General features: G+C 43.2%; 1 protein-coding gene across 1 annotated transcript in view; it reads right to left on the bottom strand.

Annotated features, from left to right (window-relative positions):
• The window catches only part of LOC132086131 (SET-binding protein-like), a 241,438-nt gene that overhangs the window by 193,685 nt on the left and 26,413 nt on the right, over positions 1-21,340 (bottom strand). Inside the window, 1 exon segment of the mRNA XM_059491599.1 lies at positions 7,697-7,722. Coding sequence (XP_059347582.1) covers positions 7,697-7,722 — 26 coding nt within the window.

Genomic DNA, 21,340 nt, shown 5'->3' on the forward strand with positions numbered 1-21,340 from the left:
CCTCAAATCCTTTCTGTAATTGCTGAGTGTGAGTCACATTTTAATGAATATTCTATTTTCAGTTTTGGGTCCCTTGCTACAAGAAAAACATTGAGGTGCTGGAGCTTGTCCAAAGAAGAGCAGAGAAGCTGGTGAAGGGTTTGGAGCACAAGTCTGATGAGGAGTGGCTGAGGTAGCCGGACTTGTTTAGCCTGGAAAAAAGGAGGTTCAGGGGAGACCTTATTGGTCTCTAAAACAACCTGAAAGGAAGTTGCAGTGAGGTGAATGACTCCTCTCCCAGGTAACAAGTGACAGGACAATAGGAAATGGCCTCAAGTTGAGCCAGGAGACATTTAGTTTGGAGAATAGTATTTTTTTTTCTCAGAAAGGGTTTTAAAGCATTGGAACAGGCTACCCAGGGAAATGGTGGAGTCACTATCTCTGGAAGTGTTCAAAAAATGTGTGGATATGGCACTTGAGGACATGGTTTAATGGTGAACATGGTGGTGGTGATAGGTTGATGGTTGGACTTGATGATCTTAGAGGTCATTTTGATTCTATGAAATGGAAGATGATGGAGATGCCTCTGTTAAAGATTGGCTGGAGAACAACATAGATGACAGTGTCATTTCATCATGTTCTTTCTCAGCTCTTACTGTGACAGTATTTCATCCTTTCCCTGTTATCTATCTATCTATCTATCTATCTATCTATCTATCTATCTCTTTAGATAACTGTGACCGTGGTCACAAGGGTTTTCAGGATGAGAGAGAGGCGAGAATGTTGATTCCATGATCAGAAGGCTTGATTTATTATTTTATGATATATATACTACATCATAACTATACTAAAAAGAAGTAGAAGGAAAAGTTCTCAGAAGGCTAGCTAAGCTAAGAATAGAAAAGAATGATAACAAAGGAGCTCTCTCCAACTCTGTCTGAGAACTCAGTCCTTGATTGGCCATTAATTGTAAACATCCAAGATGGGCCAATCACAGGTGGACCTGTTGCATTCCACTGCAGCAGATAACAATTGTTTACATTTGTTGCTGAAACTTCTCAGCTCCAGCAGGAAAAATCCTAAGAAAGGATTTTAATGAAAAGATGTCTGCGACAGATAGCTAGTATTATTTTCCCTTCCTGCTACCTCTTCAGTAGTGATGGGGGCAGCAACACCCGCCTACTTTACCCACTTTCTCAAGTCCCAGATGTATTACATTTTCAGTAGCATTTTTCTGGTATGAATGCATGGCACTTTGTATGGTTGCACATTGTAGACTTTTAAGGAGGGTTCTAGGCCACTGAGATTGGCAGCAGACTTGGGAAATACCTATACATCTGTCCTGGTTTCAAAGAAGGGGCAGAGCTTATCACTGTGTGGGCATGGCCAAGTTGCTATTCTGTATCATCACTGAGGGACGTGGTTTTGGGAACAAAAGATGAGCACACCACTGGAACTACACTGTTTTGCCTCAGTCTCTGCAACGGAAAGGCTGTCGGCATCAACCCTGCAGACTCTGTCCTCTCCTGCCACCATCCACCCTCTCCCTTTTCTCCGGGATGCAGCTACTGGACATGGTGTTGAAAGGAAAGTGGCAAAATGTGAAATCGATATAGTGCTGAACAGCAGCACCGGTGGGGAGGCTGCCACAGGCAATGTAGTAGTGGAGGTGATCCCCAGTCGAACTGTGCCAAAGGAGCTCATACAAGCCTAGCTGAGCCCAGCTGAGCTGAGCCAAAAGGAGCACAGTGGAGCAGTAGGAAAGTGGCAGTGACCTGTGGGACCAATCCCCCAGCACAGTGAAGCAGTAGAAGCAGTGGCACAGGCAGACCTGGGTTTCAGGGGGTTTGTTTGTCATTGTCTTTGGTTGTTTCGGGCTGGCAGGTGGGAAACACTAGCTGTGGGAGCTCCCCCGCCATCTTGCATGTGTTCTTAGTGGTTATGTTGCACAGCATGCAGGAACAGTTGCCATCTGGTCTTTGTCTGGGGAACCCACATGGATGTGATCTACAGAAAGTGTCCACCATCTTTTTTTTGGTCCCAATGGCCACTTGGAACTACACTGAGGTGGTGAACACCTTTTTTGCGGGTAAAACACCTTCTCTTTTTGTATGCTTTTGCTAGTAATACTGCTGTTTTTATTGTGCATCATCTTATTCCATTGCTTTTTGCTTTCAGCAAATTGTTATCTCAACCCACAGTCTCTTCTTTTGTCCCTCTCTTGCCAGAAGAGGTAGGGGAAAGGGAGTGGCTTATTTGGAGTTTAACTTCCTGCTGGTGTTAAACCACCACAACATCTCAGTCTGATGGTAAATACCTTCCAGTTTTAGTATTTTATAGCTTGTTCAAATGACCTATTCTAGGAAGGACTTATCCATCTATGGATGGGTTTAATATTTCAATTCTCAGGGATGTAAAATATATTTTTCATGCATTGATGAGGGACTTTCTAATTGTTCTATAATGTGTTGTTTTAGTAGGACCTACAGAAATACACTATTTCAAGATTCATTAATGGATTTGATAGCAAAGAAAAAAAAAAGACTGGTCATGAAGAGTTGGATTTATGAACCTTTGAGAGTTATTTTACAACTTGTGTCTATTTTCTGCTTTGCCTATTTGGGTTTAGTTTAAAAGAGAACAAAAAGTGGTTATTGAATGAGGAAACTAAAATTTTGCATATATATGAAAGAAAACATTTTCAGTTGTGTGCATGCCATCTGCTCACTGGAAACCAGGGTGGATATCTGTCCTAGGGTGACGTTATGATGCTTGTATCCCCATTCATTTGTTCTGTTTATGTTGGATATTATGTTCTGTGCCTTTAAGACTGACTCTGAACAGTGAAAGTTTTGTTTGGGTTTTTCTTATCAGCCTGGTGGGACACAGAGGGCAGTACATAGGGCTGCTTTTGCTTTTTTTTTGCTTTTGCTTTTCGCTTTGCTCTTGCTCTTGCTTCTGCTTTGCTTTGCTTCTGCTTGCTTTTTGCTTCTGCTCTTTAGCTAGTTTATCTAAACAGTCCAAATTCCTTCCTGGACTGTTTCTCCTCTCCTTTTTTCCAACCATCTCTGTTAGCGTTCAAAAACACATAATCACGGAGTGATTATATGCGGTGCTTTTTATTAAGAGCTCTGGGAATCGGGGTATATTCAACCCAAATCTGACTCCGACCATACATCCGAAATGATCATGTTTTATACTCTATCGTTACATAACTTTCATGTTAATTATTAAACTTATATTGTTCTATTGTATACATAAATTTAGCCCCTCTCTGAATTTCCAACATAGTTTCTCACTATTCTTCTTATGGTTATATAATAATTACATTTAATTACTAAACAATCATCACATCTAACAATTATATAATTTATCATACTGCTTACGCAGGTGCAGTTGATCTGGGAAAGCACAAAGCCTAACATTTTAGATTCTATCTTTAACTTTTTCCAGGGTTCCACTATCAATCCTTTATCATGTGTAGTAATGGATTTCTCCTGGAACCAGTCTCTAAAGTTTAAGAGTTGCTCTCCACGTCTTATCAGTCAAGAAAACTCAAAGTCCAGCTCCAGGGTGACTCAGCAAGGCTGGAGATGACTAGAGTTCAGACATGATTTACAGTGGGCCAGGAAAGACTTAAGAAGGGGACAATTTGGTTCACGATCTTGGGTAAATAAGGAAAAGTAAAATGAATATGAAACAAATAACCTCATTATTATTACAGAAGGACCCTTGTTCAGCTGAGACACCACTGTACCAGGTCTTGAAGAAATACAGGTCAAGTGACTTGGAGGAGCTGAAAACTAGAAGTAGCAATTTATTTCTAATGCCCAGCTACTAAGTGCAACTACTGCAACACCCAGATGGTGTGCACACAGGATCAGAGACAACACCACTACTGCCACCGAAACCTGAGCAATGGCAATATCGGCCACCAATCATTTCTGGAATCGGTGTACCTGTCCATGGGGCAAGTGACTCATTCTTCTGGCAACCAATCATTAATGAGTTGCCAATAATGGCACAAGGACTGAACTAAGCCAAATAAATTCCATGTAATTCTACACACATTTTAAACAAAAACCCAAACAAACAAACAAAACCCCAAGACAAATGGATAATTCACTCTCGCAGAAAACTCATCCAAAAGCCTTCCTCATCATCAACTGAAGACATTGGAAAAGAAAAGAAAACGTAAATGCACATCTAGCAGTAGTTCACTTGGACCTGAGATTGTGTCTATTAACGACGCAACACACAAAGGCAAAGCCTTCAAATCCACTGATGTCCTGACATTCCAACTCTTTTGCCACCTCCCTTATTAATTTGGTTTCTTTTTATGATATTGCTGTCTCTGGAAAGATCATAGAATCATTAAGGTTGGCAAAGGTCTCCAAGATAATTGTGTCCAACAGTTAACCCAGCACTACCAAGTCCATCAATAAACCATGTCCCCAAGTGCCACATCTACTGTCTCTCCTTAGCTTCCTTTTCTCCAGACTAAAAATGGCTGGACTGCCACTGCTGGTGATGCGGTCTTGATTTTTACCTTTTTTTTTATATATTCTCTGTATTCTTTACACATATATTCGTAGCTTTGTAGTCTATTATTGTAACTTAGCTTCAGTATTTTCCTAGGCAAAGACAAAACAAATTTCAGGATCCCTATGCTTATCTTGGTTCTCCTTAGAAACCAAGGTTGAAACCAGCTCTTTGAGACATATTTTTTATAAACAGAGCCTAGTCCTTATCTGAGGAGGGAGGATTTCAAAGATGCTAGAGCTGGGGGCATTACTTCACCAAGTGTGCTTCTAATGGGGGCTCTTGTCAGATATGCTCATTTGCAAAATCTATAAAAATTGTACACGCATAATTCAGGGTGTGCATCTTCAGTGTTTTCCACCTGATGAATTGTGCACTTAAGGATCCTTATATAAAGGTATCCCTTTTTATCACCTTAGCTGTGTCTGGGTCATATTTCTAGGACCAGATAAAAAGGCATCACTGGTAAAGCCCGTGCTGAGGAGAAAAAGAGGCAACACCCCAGGTGCTGGCCAGTATATGGAGCCACTTAATATCAGAACTTCTTATCACTTTTAAAAGATGGTGTATAATGGCATATCTGGAATAGTATGGGCAATTCAAATATTGAAAGATGAAAAAGTAGGAATCCTCTTTCCAAATGATAAAAGCCAGCATGGTTTTAGGTAGGCACTGAAAATCCCCCTCCTCTGAAATTAACTTGGTGCAAGTTTGACCTGCAGAAGGGGAAGTTTCAGCTCAAACACTGGGAGTTGCCACAGTCCAAACGACCAAATCAGGGACTTATCATAGGAAGTGATAGGCAACCTCAACCATAATTGAGATCAGCTCCACCTAAACACTTTATTTGAAATATATCTGCAGGGTAATAAAAACAGGATGGCAAATGATTCAAGACTAAATACTCTGACATATCCTGCAATACCCTTTGCACTCTCTTTTTGACTCCAGGAAAAGCCAGGAAGCTGAGCAGCAGCTCCATTTCCATTCTCTTTTCACCTCCCCTCAAAAAGAGCAACTTTTAACCTTATTATTTATATTGCCCTTGCATCTGCAATTTAGGCACTGCACGAACACACGATCTGAGGGAAGTACCTGCCCCAAGGAGCCCACAGGTGGGTAGAGGCAGGGGATACATTAGACCATGAGATAAATCATCTGTCTCTATGTTATGAGGCAGAGCCAGATGTATGGGCTAGTTCTCAGTTTGGTGACACTTAATCTCTCTTGCAGCGACACAGAGCAGACACATGTCCATCTCCATACTGCCATCAGCATCTGCCTGCAGCAGCAATAACCCATTTAGCTTCCCAGGTGAGGGAGGTCAAGCAAGGAGAGGGAGAGCCCAGACCCTGCCTGTGTCCATTTCCACTGGGGTGGATGCAATTAGCTGAAATCATTAGAGCTGCCTTCATGCCTTTGTTAGAGCCATTGGCCCTCCCATGAAATCCATCCTGTGGATGATGGGCACACTCTGCTCCATTAGATTCTTGCCAAGGCCAACCAGTTCAACAGGGTCTTGGTAAAATGAAGATCAAATTCAAATTGAGCATTAGTGTAGGGGGATATAATATAAGTAAATAAAGGTAGTATAGAAAGTAATCTTACCCCTAAGGAGTTGCAGCTGGGCTAATTATTAAACATTAGGAGCAGGCCTGACTTTAACAGGCCACAGCTGTAGCCAATAAGAAGAAGAGTGTTATAAAAGAGTGGATTGGGTGGTTGATGGGGAACTGGAGTTAGTTGGTTATTCTGGGAAGAAGGAAGAGTCAGCACTTAGAGGAGGTACCTATGAGAAATGTTAAGGAGGTATGAAACTCTTGTAACAAGGAAACAACAAAATGGAACCTTTGCAATATAATGACAACGCAGTAGCTTTAAGATACTAATTTGCAATTTTTTGCAATTCAAGCCTTTTTTATTTCTCTTTCATCTTCTCCCTTTGTAGGAGGTACTATCCTGGTGGGGCCCACAGATAGAAAACCTTTCATTACTCTGCAGGTAAATAGCAGCAGAAATGTTTATTTTCTTCCTCTATTCTCAGACTTAATGAAATCTTTTAAACCCAGATGTTTGGAGATTCACAGAGTATATCTGAATTCACTAAAAGCTCCTAAGTTTCCTGTCACCCAGTAAACATAAACAAAGTCCAGAAACAACCACATTCCTCCTTGGAAACTATGGAAAAAAAAAAAAAAGGTAAACCCAGCATTGAAGACCTTTGGCTGACAGGCTGAATAACAAACACATACGTGTGCACACATGCACGGACACACCTACCTTGCTTGCAAGTCAGTGCGTGCACTGGAATGTGTAATAAAAGTACAGTAGCTGCCTATGCCACTAATTTAAGGAAAAGGTCAAAGAAAGGCATGTATCCAGAATTTCCTTTGAAATACTCTGTAAGGAGAATGTGGTGGTTTTTTCCTTTCTGTTGTCTTTCCCATACTATTGCATGGCCTTTTCACATTCATGTCACCAACAGAAGCAAACAAGGTTGCCTCTGATATTCAAGATCGCTTATATAGTTCTTTGAACTGGGTTAGGTTTGATTTTTAAAGCAATCAAGGAGGAGGTAAGGTATGGTTTGTTTTGGACAGAGAGTTGCTTAAATATTAAGTGGTGAAAAGCAGTTGCTGCTTGGCAAGGATAGTAGTGATTCAAGAATCTTTAATGAGGAAAAAATGAACCTTTTGATGTTTTGAGGTCAAAAGCAACCTAATAATAGAATGGGGTAACAGAAAAAAAAGTTAGTCTTAAAATTGCATTCTAGGAAAAAACTAGATTAGTGCTATGCAGAGTTGTATTGGTTTGCATGGCCTGGTTTTGGTAGCAGGAGTGGCTTCTGTGAGAAACTACTAGAAGCTTCCTCCATGTCCAGCAGACCCAACCTCTGGAAGCTCCAAAGATGGACGTGCCACTGCTCAAGTGTGGTAGGATGTCATTCCCCCCTCCCCAGATGGCTGGTGCATATGGAAGAGATAACCCCAGCTGGGTCAAATGCCTGGCAGGGGGTCATCTCTGGCACCAAAAGGGCTGAGACCCCCAACTAAGAATCAACATCTAGGTCTGGAGAGCAGATGTGGGAAGAGATAAAAACATCATTGACCCAAAGACGCTACTCTTTACAACTATAAAAGCCACACAAATTATTACAGAGATAGAAGCCTCTTACACACTCCCTGGAAACATGTAGGCCTTCTCCTATGAAGCTTGGATGCATCTTCGTAGATACTTTTCAGGAAATTAAGAGGAAAGATTTTATGTATGCCCCATTAGCAATTGGATGGTAAGACACATTGAATCCTAATCTATACTATTTCTTTGCTAGCTGTAAAATTTGGTACCTTAATTGTGCACTGTATGTTACCTACTAGTTATGTTATCTACTAGTAGTGTTTCTTTGTTTATCCTGTGTAGTAAGAAGTCTACTTTAAGTCTTAAGTCTGTTTTCCTTGGTCTATTTAATAAAACATTCATTTTGTAATAGACCTAATCAGCCATTATTAAGAACTTGCAGAACAAGAGCAGGCTTTGGGGTGCTGGCTGCCTCAATAAAGTTACTGTCTACTGCCAAAGACCTGGGCAAAGGCAGGGACTGGTTTAAACTCTCCCCTCAATTTGTAACACCAAGGGTGGGCCAATTAGAGATGGTGGTTAAGTCTCTGTGATAACATATTTGAGAAGAAAGAAAAAAGTTGTTGCACAGATGTAATTGCAGCCAGAGAAGAGTGGGGTGAGAACATTTGAAAAGAACAACTCTGCAAACACCAAGGTCAGTGCAGAAGGGGAGGAGGTGCTCCATGTACCAGAGCTGGGATTCCTCAGCAGTCTGTGGTAAAGACCATGGTGAAGCAACTGTGCCCCTGCATTCCATGGAAATCCACTGGGATGCAGAGATCCACCCACAGCCTGTGGAGGAGACTTATGCCAGAGCAGGTGGATGCCTGAGAGGAGGCTGTGACCCCATGGGAGGCCTGTGGAGAGAGGAACTGTCACTGGAGCAACCTGTCCTTGAAGGACTGCACTCCATGGAAGAGTGACCCATGCTGCAGCAGTTTAGGGAGGACTGTTGCCCATAGGATGGAGTCATGTTGCAGTAGTTTGCAGAGAACTGTTGCCTGTGGGATGGACTCACGTTTGAGAAGTTCACAGAGAAGTATCCCCCGTGGGAGGGACCCAACAGTGAAGCAGGGGAACGTCTCCTCTCCTGGAGCAATGGGAGAAGCCACGGGTGATGAACTGACCATAACCTCCATTCTCTGTCTCCTTGCACCACTGGAGTAGGCAGTAGTGTGGCATTCACATTCTCTGAACAGAGAGATAATTCTCTCTCACAGGTTTTTTCCTGGAGAAGCACAGAGAGAAGAAGAGAAAACAATTCTTATCTCTACTTGCTGCTCCTGTTGTTTTTGCACATGTGGAATGTGTTAGGAAGATTGTTTACCTGAAGTGAGTTCTTAATTGGACTCCAGTGATGGTTGTATTAATTGGCCTATTGGGTCAAAGCTGTGTCCTGACTGTTGGGAGACAGTCATGAGTTTTCTTTAGGATGTAATTTAGTATAGTATAGTATAATGCAATATAGTTTTAATAAAGCAATTGTTCAGCATTCTGAATCAATGGAATCAGATGTCAATAATTTCCTTTGTCTGGGGCACCCTGTTTTCGATACAGTAGAGCTGGAAAGGAGTGAGGGGTGGGGGAAAGGTGTTTTGAAGGGTTTATTTTACTTATCATTATCCTGCTCTGATTTTGTTAGCAATAAATTGAATTAATATCTCTAATTTTGGGCCTGTTTTGCCTGTGATGGTATTTGATGAATGGTGTCACATGGTCCTTAACTCATGAACCCTTTGTTAAATTTTTCTCTCCCCTGTCCAGCTGTGGAGGGGAGCGATAGAGCAGCTTTGGTGGGTGCCTGGCATCTGGCCAGCATCAACCCACTACGTCTTCTCTATGGACACTGCCTCACTCTTTGAGACAGTATTCATCAAAACCCAGGTGTATTCTCTGAAGGACACATACCTTTTAGTAATAATGCTAGACTGCAGCTTTTCCCTTGCTTAATTTTTTTTCAAGAGTGGAAAGGAAATAGTAATCTTTATAATTCATGTATTGATAGCAAAGTGTTTAACATCTCAACTCTGAGAAGAAAAGAGCAAATTCACAGGAATTACTCAGTGAATTTGCCTCAAAAGGATTGCTTCTCCACCCCTATTATTATTATTATTGGTGGGAGATTATTTTTCTAATAGAATTGACATTACCTTCTTGGGTTCTTTGCAAATGGGTGAGATCAACTTGCCATAAGGTGTTTCAGCTCAGAGAAAAGAGATTTTTTCAAATCCTCAAAGTTAAAAAATAAATTCTCCTAATGGGTTATTCTTCCTATAAATAGAGACATTCATATTGTCATCCATCATGAAGGAAACATTCTTGATAAGGGCTGTCCAAGCTCCGGTCAGGTAAACATCAAGAAATGGGTCTTGGAATAACTTAAGAGGCTACAAAGCTCTTGCCTTGTTATACAAAAAGAAAAAAAGCTCACTCAAGGATTAGCACTGCCAAAAACTGCTCAGATAGGCTGGCTGGACCTCGCTCACTCTCCCTTCCTCACTTCGTGTTGGAATAATAGCTAACCAGGAATTGGAAAAGTACAGGGCCGTAGCTAATTTGAGTCCCTGCAGCTGCAAAAACACTGTCCTTGAGCATAGCTGTGGTACGATAACAAGTAGTGAGAGAGACAAGAGAAAAAGAAATGTAAGTTCTAAAGAATGAGGAAGAGCTGATATTGTAGTATAACCAATAGACTGCTTAGCTTACAGAATATGCATGAGCTTATTACTTGTTGTAAATAAATGTCTGGTGCTCTAATTAATAAACAAAGCTTGCTGGTTCTTATATTGAGCGTCCTGAGTCTTCCCTTGCCATGACAACTTCTCTATGACAAACCTGCCCCCCTTCTTTTCGCTGCTGTCCTATTTTTAAAGGTGATTCCTCTACATGACACAGCTCTACCAGGAAAAGGCTTCATTTCAGCACCGAGAGAAATGTTGAGGAATCCTTCAGGATGAAAGGTAAGATAAGAAAAGCAATTTATTCCATCAAGCTGAAGAGCAGTTCTTCCAGAGGAGGCAAGCCACTTGCATGCTATTTGGGTTCACTGGGAGAGATACCTCTGTTCTCCCATCCCTGCCTCCCAGACCTTGAGAGAAAGTGGGGCTGAAGAGGACAGTCTACATTATACTCCAAATGCATTAAGGCTCCCTGCACATTGCTCTAGGCCATCAGAGTAAATCTGACAGCACTTTGAAGTCTGTAAACCAATTCCTAGGTAACTGCTTGGAGTTTCTCCCTTCCCCATACACCCAACAGCTTTTTATTTTATGTTCTGGCACAGAGCTAATCTTAGAAAGGATCGGAAACTTGATGCTATTGACAGTAGTGACAGAAGTGTCTCAGTATGCAGCTGACTGAGCACCGTTCACATTTCACTGAAATTTACTCCAGTAAATTGAGTGAAAGTCAATACAGGCAGCTCCTCCTCTGGCCCGGGTGCTTCCCTCCTCCTTCAGCTCTCCTGGGTCACTTCTGTCACTGCCACCCCTTGTAGAACCCAGCTGAGAGTCCACCCTTGTGTATGATTGGGACATGGACCAACAGCTTATGTGGATTTCAAGGGCAGCAATGCAGTTTTCATCCTGCTAATATAAAGCTCAGATTATCCTACTTCTCCCCTTTACTGTGTTCCTTTTCTTTTGTCATTTTTTAATAGAGACATCTCCTGGAAAAGGAAGTTTCATTCTAAATCCTCAGCCCAGGCTTACACTGTAACAACCAGGTAGTGTTGGTGTGAATGTATTCACAGGGGTCTTAGGATGAGGGAAGAGATAAGGATTTGACTCCATGTTTCAGAAGGCTTGATTTATTATTATATATATTATATTAAAACTACACTAAAAGCATAGAAGAAAGGACTTCATCAGAAGGCTAGCTAAGAATAGAAAAAGAAGGAATGATAATAAAGGCTTGTGGCTCGGACTCTGTCTGAGCCAACTCACTGTGGTTGGCCATTAATTAGAAACAACTGCATGAGACCAATCACAGATCCACCTGTTGCATTCCACAGCAGCAGATAGTCGTTGTTTACATTTTGTTCCTGGGGCCTCTCAGATTCTCAGGAGGAAAAATCCTAAGGAAAGGATTTTTCAGAAAATATCATGCCTACATGTTGGAGGTTCAGGAGTGTGGTAACTGCATGTCCAGCACTGCCCATGTGACTGCATCTTGGGGTTAAAAACAGGAAATACAGGTCTGTCTCTGCTGGTTTTCTCTGCTGCAAATCGGTAATAAAAGCCAGCTGTGAGGAGTAAAATCTTAGGTAGAAGTGGGAGAAGAGGCTCAAGCCCATTGAAGATGGCAACTTTGTGTTGGCGATGAGTAAACAGGCAATTAAGTCAGTGACTCAACAGGCTTTTTCCGTGTCTGTGGCTCAGAGCAAGCAAACCACAAAGCAGACTAAGCATCAGGCATGGAGAATCTGAATCTGAATTTGTGCAGAAAACCCCAGCTCTCTTCCTCCCTCCCAGCTCAACACAGACATGTGCTCTCAACCAAATGAACTCATCTGGAGTGGATTGAGCCTTCCGTGTAAAAATAGACACAGCACATTGGAACTGGCCATGATTTTTCAAAGATTTAAGTTGGGTCCCTCCCAATTTTCACCCAGCATTTATACATTTTCTCTGGTACAAAATGGAATAATTTTATATTCCTTACTCTGATACATATTTTATGAACCTTTAGAAAAGATGCTTCTTAAGCAGTTACTATTTTGGTTCCAAAGGTAACTGGTTAAAACACATATTATTAGATTGGGAAAGGAAAAAAATGACACAAAAAAAAAGGCAAGTGAGGAATTCTGGGGGAATAAAAAGAGCAGCAATGTTTGGAATGGCTCTGCAGCCAAGACAGCAAACATGGTCTTTGTTAATGGGGCCACCCATTATAGACCTTAAGCTCGTACTCATGTTTCCTATGTTCACTGAAGTGTAATTCAAAGTCCTGGGAGGAGTTAGAAAAATAGTGGGGTTTATTAAAGGCTTAGAAGATTAAAGAAAGTACTGGGTTCCCATCAAAGGTCATTCCCAAACTTGCCAGCAGAATAGTATGTGATCTCAAGTCTGGTTCAATTAACACAGAAGCAGGGACACAGTGCTGCTGCAAAAAAAGCTGTCGCTGCCTGGACTTCCCCGAAGTCAACCACTGTTCATCAACTTCTCCTGAATAAACTGTTGTGATATTTTTCTGGAGGTAACACCACCTCCTCTAAACACATTTCTGACTTTCAGGCCAAAAAAAAATCCAACCCAACTGTTGGAGACTAGGATTTTTCCTTTTTTTTTTTTTTTTCTTAGGGAATTTTCTCCCATTTATTGCCTAAGAGATGATAATGACGATACCTACAAGATAAAAGATGTGGCTGGGAGGAGGAGGGGAAAAGATACAGATGTCTGCCCTCTTAGCTGGGGGGCTTTTTCTTGGGAAATGCAGAAATACCTCGAGATTTTGGCTGGGGGGTCAGGGGGCTGGGCTCACCTCTTCACTCTCTCTCTCCCAGGATTGGAGTGGGATGAGTGTGGTTTTTGGTGCCGGACTGTTGCCCAGAGGATTCACTGCCACTGCAGTTTTCATCCTTCACTGTGTCTCCTTATCGCAGGTGAATGTCTGCTGGCAAGAGCAGCTGTTGAACTGGGACCTTTTCAACACCTGACCTCACTGGGAAGGGGAACCTGACCCCGACCCCTTCCCAGAGGGAGTGTCTCCTGGCTGCTTGTGGCAGCCCTCCTGCTGCTGTCCAGCCCTGCTGTTTTCTGCCGCTGCTTCAGGTTTTTTTGCTACACTTTAACCAGACATTCCATGTCTGCCTAGACTGCCAGTGGCTCCTGGCACAGCTCTGGAGTTTTTGATACACTTTGTTTGCCACCCCAGATGTGCCCACCTCTGCTGTTCCAGCCTGCTGCTCTTAGGTTCCTGCTACCATCCATTTCGCCATCCACAGAGGCACTGGGATTGGCTGCCCCCCTCCCCCATGAGTTTCCAAAGGAAGCTCCTTTCTATCTCTTCCACTGGCTGAGCTGCTATTAACCAGGTGGAAAGGTGGCTGCGCACGCACCACAGCACCCTCTGCAGCCCCAGGGAATCATCACACCTGCCCTGCCTGGCCGAGAGCCAACAGTGCCTCTGCCAGCTGTGGCCATAACTACACCAAAGGGAAAAAAGCATGACAGCCAAGAGAAGGCTGTCATTGGGTCTCTTTTTTTTTTTTTCTGTTTGTTGTTGCTGCCGTTGCTGTTGTTTGTTTGCCTTGTTTTATATATATATTCTAGTAAAGAACTGTTATTCCTTTTCCCATATCTTTGCCTGAAAGCCCTGTAATTTCAAAGTTATAATAATTAGGAGGGAAGGAGGTCATATTTTCCATTCCATGGGAGGTTCCTGCCTTCCTTGACAGGCACCTGTCTTTCAAACCAAGACACCAACAAACCCAAAAATCTATTCTGAAGGCCACTTAACAGAATATCATTTGAGCTTGTGGCATTCTCTCCAAAAAGCAGTCTATACAGGAATCCTTCTTGATTTTAAAATCATTGGTTAATTCAACACCAATCCTTTATGTGTTATGAATATTTCAGTTGGGTTGGCTGACTCAGGTCTAAGGGTCATTTCCAGGTCATAATTTAAAATATTGCTGGCGAGGAAACTATTTATGTAAGTGCCAAGATAAGAAAAGCGAAGCAGTAATAAAGTGAAGTTTAGAAAATCACTAAAAATAGAAGCAGGTGGAAATCCAACAGATCACCTAATGGTGGCAAAGCTGGATTCTTAGATTACTGCCCCTATTGCTTTCTCCAGTCTAGATTAAACACTTCATCAGCAAAATCCTGTCATTAGATTTAGCAATGGCATCTCCAAGGACAGAGCAGAAGTTGTGCAAGACTGGCTGTATAAGTATCCCTTCCCTCTGGGATTATGCTGTTTACATGCTAGCCTCTAGGAAAGAGGATGACTGATGCATAACAGCAGAGGAGGGAGACAAATGGGAGGGGAAAAAGACACCAAAATCTTATGCCCAACATGAAACATTTAAGTCCTAAATTTTTGTGGGGATCACAGAATCAGAATCAGTAGGTTAGAAGAGATCTTTAAGATCGAGTCCAACCCATGCACTAACACCACAACTAAACCATGGCACTGAGTGCCACATCCAATCTTTTTTCAAACACATCCAGGGATGGTAACTCCACCACCTCCCTGGGCAGACCATTCCAGTATTTTATCACTCTTTCCATAAAAAACTTCTTCCTAATATCCAACCTATGTTTCCCTTTTGCAGCTTAAGACTGTGTCCTCTTGTTCTGTCAGTTGCTGCATGGAGAAAGAGACCGACCCTCACCTGACTACAACCACATTTCAGGAAGTTGTAGAGAGTGATAAGGTCACCTCTGAGTCTCCTTTTCTCCAGGCTAAACAACCCCAGCTCCCTCAGTTGTTCTTCATAGGGCTTGTGTTCCAAACCCCTCACCAGCCTTGTTGCCCTCCTCTGGACATGCTCAAGTGTCTCAACGTCCTTCCTAAACTGGGGGGCCTAGAACTGGAAACAGCACTCAAGACGTTGCCTCACCAATGTGAAGTACAGGGGAAGAATGACTTCCCTGGTCCAGCTGGCCACACTATTCCTGATACAGGCCAGGATGCCACTGGCCTTCTTGGTCACCAGGGCACACTGCTGGATCATGTTCAGTTGGCTGCTGACCATTACCCACAGGTCCATTTCTGCCTGAGCACTGTCCAGCCACACCAACCCTAGCCTATTGCGTTGCAGGGCCAAAATGTAGGACTTGGCACTTGGACTTATTAAATGTCATCTTATTGGACTCTGCCCACCCATACAACTGTTCCAGGTCTCTCTGCAGAGCCGTCCTACTTTCCAATAGATCAACACATGCTCCCAGCTTAGTGTCGTCTGCAAATTTATGAATGAAAGACTCAATACACTCATCTATGCCATCAATAAAAATATTGAACAAAACTGGCCCCAGCACAGACCCCTGAGGGACACCACTGCTGACTGGCCACCAGCTGGATGCAGCACCATTCACCATCACTTTCTGGGCTTCACCACCCAGACAGTTCTTAACCCAGCAAAGAATGCTCCTGTCTAAGCCATGGGCTGCCAGCTTTTCCAGGAGTATGCTGTGGGAGATAGAGTCAAAGGCCTTGCTGAAGTCCAAAAAGACAACATCCACAGCCTTTCCTGCATCCACCAGGTGGGTGACCTGGGCATAAAAGGAGATCAGGTTGTTCAAACATGACCTACCCCTCCTAAACTGGTGCTGGCTGGATCTGATACCCTGGCCATCCTGTAGGCAATGCATGATGACACTCAATATAAATTGTTCCTTTACCTTACCAGGTACTGAGGTCAGGCTAACTGGCCTATAATTACCATGATCCTCCTTCCTACCCTTTTTGTGAATGAGTGTCACACTGGCCAGCTTCCAGTCATCTGGAACCTCACCAGTGAGCCAAGACTGTTGGTAAATGGAGAGTGGCTTCACAAGCCCACCTGCCAGCTCCCTCAGCACCCTGGGATGGATCCAATCTAGTCGCATAAATTTATGAACATCCAAGCAGCTCAGCAGTTCTCTGATTGCCTCCTCCTGGATAGCAGGGGGACCATTCTGCTTCCTGACACCATCTACCAGCCCAGGAGGACAGTTGTCCTGAGGACAAGCCATCTTCCCACTAAAGACCGAGGCAAAGAAGGTGTTAAATACTTCCATGTTCTCCTCATCTGCAGTTACTAAGTTCCCTCCTGCATCCAGTAGAGAAAAAAGGTTGGTCTTACCCTTCCTTTTGCCGCCAATATATTTGTAAAAACATTTTTTATTATCCTTTACAAAAGTTGCCAAATTAAGTTCAAACTGAACTTTGGTCTCCCTAATTTTTTTCCTACATGCCCTAGCAATCCCCTTAAATATTTCCTGAGAAACCTGACCCTCCTTCCAAAGATGATACATCCTATTTTTATTCCTAAGTTCCTCCAAAACCTCCTTGCCCATCCAGGCTGGACATTTACCTTTTTGACTCATCTTTCTGCATGCACAGACAGTCTGTTCCTGTGCCCTCAAGATCTCTGTTTGGAAGCACGCCCACCATTCCCAGACTCCTTTGCTTTTAAGGGCTGCTTCCCAAGGAACTCTCTGAATAAGTCTCCTAAACAGGCCAAAGTCTGCCCTCTGGAAACCCAATGTAAAAGTCTTACTGATGTTCTTCCTTATTTCATCAAATATCGAGAACTCTATAATTTCATGATCACTATGTCCCAAGCGGCCTCCAACCACCACATCTCCCACCAGCCCATCTCGATTTGCAAACAACAGGTCTAACAGAGTCCCTCCCCTGGTGGGCTCACTCACCAGCTGCAACAAAATGTTATCCTCCACACACTCTAAAAACTTCCTAGACTGCCTTTTATCTGCTGTATTAAGTTCCCAACAGATGTCTGGTATGTTAAAGTCACCTACAAGAACAAAGGCTGGTGATCCTGAAACATTCTCCGCTGCTTATAAAATAAGTTGTCCACCTCTCAGTAGGATGTCAGCCTTGTTGGTCTTCCCCCTAATTCTTACCCATAGGCATTCAACTGCCTTGTTATTAGTTTCAATACCCATGGCATCAAAATCCTCCCTAATATAAAGGGCCACCCATCCACCTTGTCTCCCTTCTGTCTCTTCTGAAGATCTCGCAGCTATCCAGTGCAGTGTTCCAGTTATGCGAGTCGTCTCACCACGTTTCCATGATGGCAACTACATCATAGCTTTGCTGTTGCATGATGGCTTGCATCTCTTCTTGTTTGTTACCCATGTTGCGTGCCTTAGTATACATGCACTTCAGCTGGACTACTGATTTCACCCCTAACTCAGGCTTACCACCCTTGGGTCTGCTTCCAGAGAGCCCAACTGCATCTCCTTCCCCCTTTGAACCTAGTTTAAAGCCCTCTCAATGAGCTCTGCCAGTTCATGAGCTAAAATCTTTTTGCCCTTAACAGAGACGGAGCCCATCATGTTCCAGCAGGCCAGGTACCATAAAAGTTTCCCCATGATCAAAGAACCCAGAATTCTGCTGATGACACCAACCCTTAAGCCACATGTTGATCATGTGGGTTCTCCTATTCCTTTCATGATTTGTCTCTGCCACCAAAGGGACTGAGCAGAACACTATCTTGTGCTCCTGCCCTATCAACCACTTGGCTCAGTGCCCTGAAATCCCTTTTAATTGCCATGACACTCCTCTTTTCAATCTCATCACTACCAGCCTGGAGAATCAGCAGTGGGTAATAATCAGAGGCCTGAATCAACCCAGGGAGTCTCTCGGTAGTATTTCATACCCGGGCCCCAGGGAGGCAGCCGACCTCCCTGTGGGATAGGTTGGTTGGCATACAGGGCCCTCTGTTCCCCTCAGAAGGGAGTCACTACGACTACCCTTCTTATCTTTTTAATGTTGGAGTTGGTGATCTGTCTGAAAGATGAAGCGTAATTGAGAGGCTCTTTAGGCAGATAATTTTCTTCTACGTAATCTAGATGACCCTCCTCATCCAGGGCCTCATACCACTTCTGAAGTGGCACCTGGGTAGGTGATGGGGGTCGGGAGGAATTTCCATTACCTCCCCAAATAGGAACTCATTTCTACTCCTCTTTATCCATCTGGTGTCCTCCAATTACCTGATGAAAGGAGGCGTGTGAGTCCTCTGACTCCTGGTGGACTTCCCTCAAGTATGGAAGGGCAGAACTCCACAAATCTATCTCCCTTTCTGTCTAGGTTTGAAAATACAGGTATCTGCTAAGGAAGGCAGAAGCCTCTCTTGAAATTGAAAATGTAAATCCCCTCCCTCTGAATTATTATAATTTTGAAATTAAGGGGCTCTCAGGCAAAGATATGGGAGTAGGAATAACAGTTCTTTATTAGGAAAATAAAAGTAAAAATAACAATGCAGCAACACAAAACAACATTGGCAGAGTCAGAATATGACCTGACACCCTGTCTGTCAGGGTGTTGGTAGCAGTCTGATTAAATAGTGGCTGCAGTCCTCTTGGAGTGACAGATGTAGTTCTGTTGAAAACAGCGATCCTGTAGAAAGGGTGTAGTTTTCCTCTGAAGGTCTGGTGGTGGTGTAGATGGGCCTGGTCTTTCTCTGGGAATCCAGTGGGAAAAGGATGACTGTGGTGTTACAAATCTCAGATTATATCCAAGTAAGAGTGCTTGGCTCCTCCCTCTGGGCAGAGCATCTCACAATGGGATGATGTAATTTTTATCAGTCATGTAGTGAGACTTAATGGCCCATCAACAGAAGCTATCTCCCGGAGAGAGGATGGGTGGTGGAAGACAGAAATAAAACTGTCCCACCTGGTTTTAACAGGTGGCCCATTAACAGAAGATTGCCCCACCTGGTTCTAACAGATGGCAATAGAATACACACCCCCAGCCGCATCTTGCATTGCAACCTAAGACACTTTCACTTTCCCTAATACTCCTTAGTCTTTTAACTTCCTCCCTAAGCTCGGCCACCAGCAAAAGATCATTCACTTGTTCACACCGCAGACAGGCTTCTTCTGCAACTCCCCCTGGAACCACTGATAAGCTCAAACACTCCTCACAGGAAGGGGTCTGGACAGATGCATCCTTCTTGGAGGGTTCTATTTGGCTACATTCACTTTTATTAACTGCAGCTTTTGATCATGTAAAAACTATTACTAAGAAAAAACCCAAAACCAACCAACGAACCAACAAAATTGTACCAACCAGAAACTAAAAACCCCACAAGCAATTGGAAACCCGCAATCCTACCTGCTTGCCCTGCCTGCACAAAGTGCTGTGTCACGCCCTCAGAGATGTGCCATGCCCCTGTTTGCCTTCTCCTGTTAGCCACACTCTGGGTCACTGCCCTCCCTAGAGCCCTTTTTTAATCAACTGGCCACTGGTCAGAGGAAAATCCCGCCCTGCACCTGCATGGCTAACGAGGAGATATTATCCTACTCTGCTGCATTGCTATTTTTTGCCACAGAATTAAAAAGGACTATTTTTCTGGTGTCACTGCAGGCCACAGAGTATAAATCCAAATGACAGGGCTTATGTTATGAATATGGGGAATTAGAGATAAGAGGTAAAGCAACTTATGACTCTTCCATTTGCTCTTTAGAACACAAGCTTCAGTATTGATTTTAAAAAGCCTTGTCTTCATCCAAACGGCTTGAAAAAACATAGCACAATGATCCTATTACAGCAGTGCTGTAGTAATGTTGCATTAGTTAAGTTTGTGTTGTCTGTTTTTGAGGGTTTATAACCCAGCTGTGAATATATTCTTCAGGCTGGAAGAAGTTGCCAAGGGGATTTAATCCTGCAGTGTAGCCACATTTCTCTTCACAGAGAAAAGCAAGGCACCTGTCGGTTTCTCGGCTGTTTAAATGACCTGGAAAGGCCCGGGGTGGTCTTGGACAACCCGCGCTTCAAAGGACGAGAAGAGGCTTCAGGTTTTTTCTTGGTCTCAGTGTTTATTAGTTGTTTATCTAAAAGATTTTCTCTCAGCCCAACAGAGGTCTGCACAGCAAGCCAGCCATGAGCACACTGAGAGCCCCCGGGGCGGTCACATATCTTTATACTTAAAATTACGTATACAATATTTATCAATTTTCCCCAATACCTTTTGCCCTTATTAACCAGTGCACGTTTAGTAATAACCAATCCCAAAGTGCCAACATCACCACAGAAGATGGAGGCCAAGAAGAAGAAGAAGAAGAACAGGACACGCCCCAATTCCTCCATCTTACTTCTTTAGAGCCCCCTGTACAGAAATCCTAAACCCTGTGTCTTACACTCTAATTAACTTATCCCTTCACCATTTACCCCAGTGAAATCCTCCCATCCTCACACAGGTGTCGTCTCCCTTGTAGGATCAAAGTCCAGCCACCAGACACTTCTGGCAACATTCCAGGACTCCCGAGCCCCCCAGGGGTGGTCTCGGTCACTCTGCACATCAGTCCTGAGGTGCTGAGATCCCACAGGCACCTTCTTCCCAAGAATATTTCTGGGTTTCACATTCTCTGAACATCAGAGAAAGAAAACACAATTCTTATAATTTGCTGTGCCTCTGTTTGTGCAAAAGTAGAATGCAATATGGAGATTGTTTACCCAAAGTCATAATGTTTTGTTTCCTTGGCCTATCAGGGCTAAGTGTGTGCCTGTTGGGGCTGTGGGCTGACAGTCACGAAATTCAGTGCAGTGTGTGTGCAGTTGTGTGCAGGGTTGAGTGCTTGGTAGATTCAGTTTTAGATGTATAGAATAATAAAGTAATTAATTACTAATAAAATAATTAATTAGCCTTCTGATACCCATGGAGTCAGATGCATCATTTTCTCTCCCCTCGTCAGGACTCACAGCATTGCAGTACTGCAGACAATGATATGGCTCTCTCTTTTTTTTTTTCCTTCTTTAGATCATATTTTTGTCTGCCTCTTTTTATGATATGACCAAAAAAATTAATAAAACATCCCTCTGTCATGATGCTAATAAGCACCATTCTATATTTCAAGCCAGTGTTAACCTACCTCAGGTCTTGTGGGAATTGAATAAACACATCTGGTTGTGTAGGAAACTTGTGTCAGACTGAGGGACTGAACCAGCATCTCTGAAGGGTGAGCTGACTCCATAGACACTGAATTCCTTCTTCTGCCTGCTATAAAGACTTTCAAACTAT

The sequence above is a fragment of the Ammospiza nelsoni genome, chromosome W (genome assembly GCF_027579445.1).
Source record: "Ammospiza nelsoni isolate bAmmNel1 chromosome W, bAmmNel1.pri, whole genome shotgun sequence".
In the NCBI taxonomy this organism is placed as follows: domain Eukaryota; kingdom Metazoa; phylum Chordata; class Aves; order Passeriformes; family Passerellidae; genus Ammospiza; species Ammospiza nelsoni.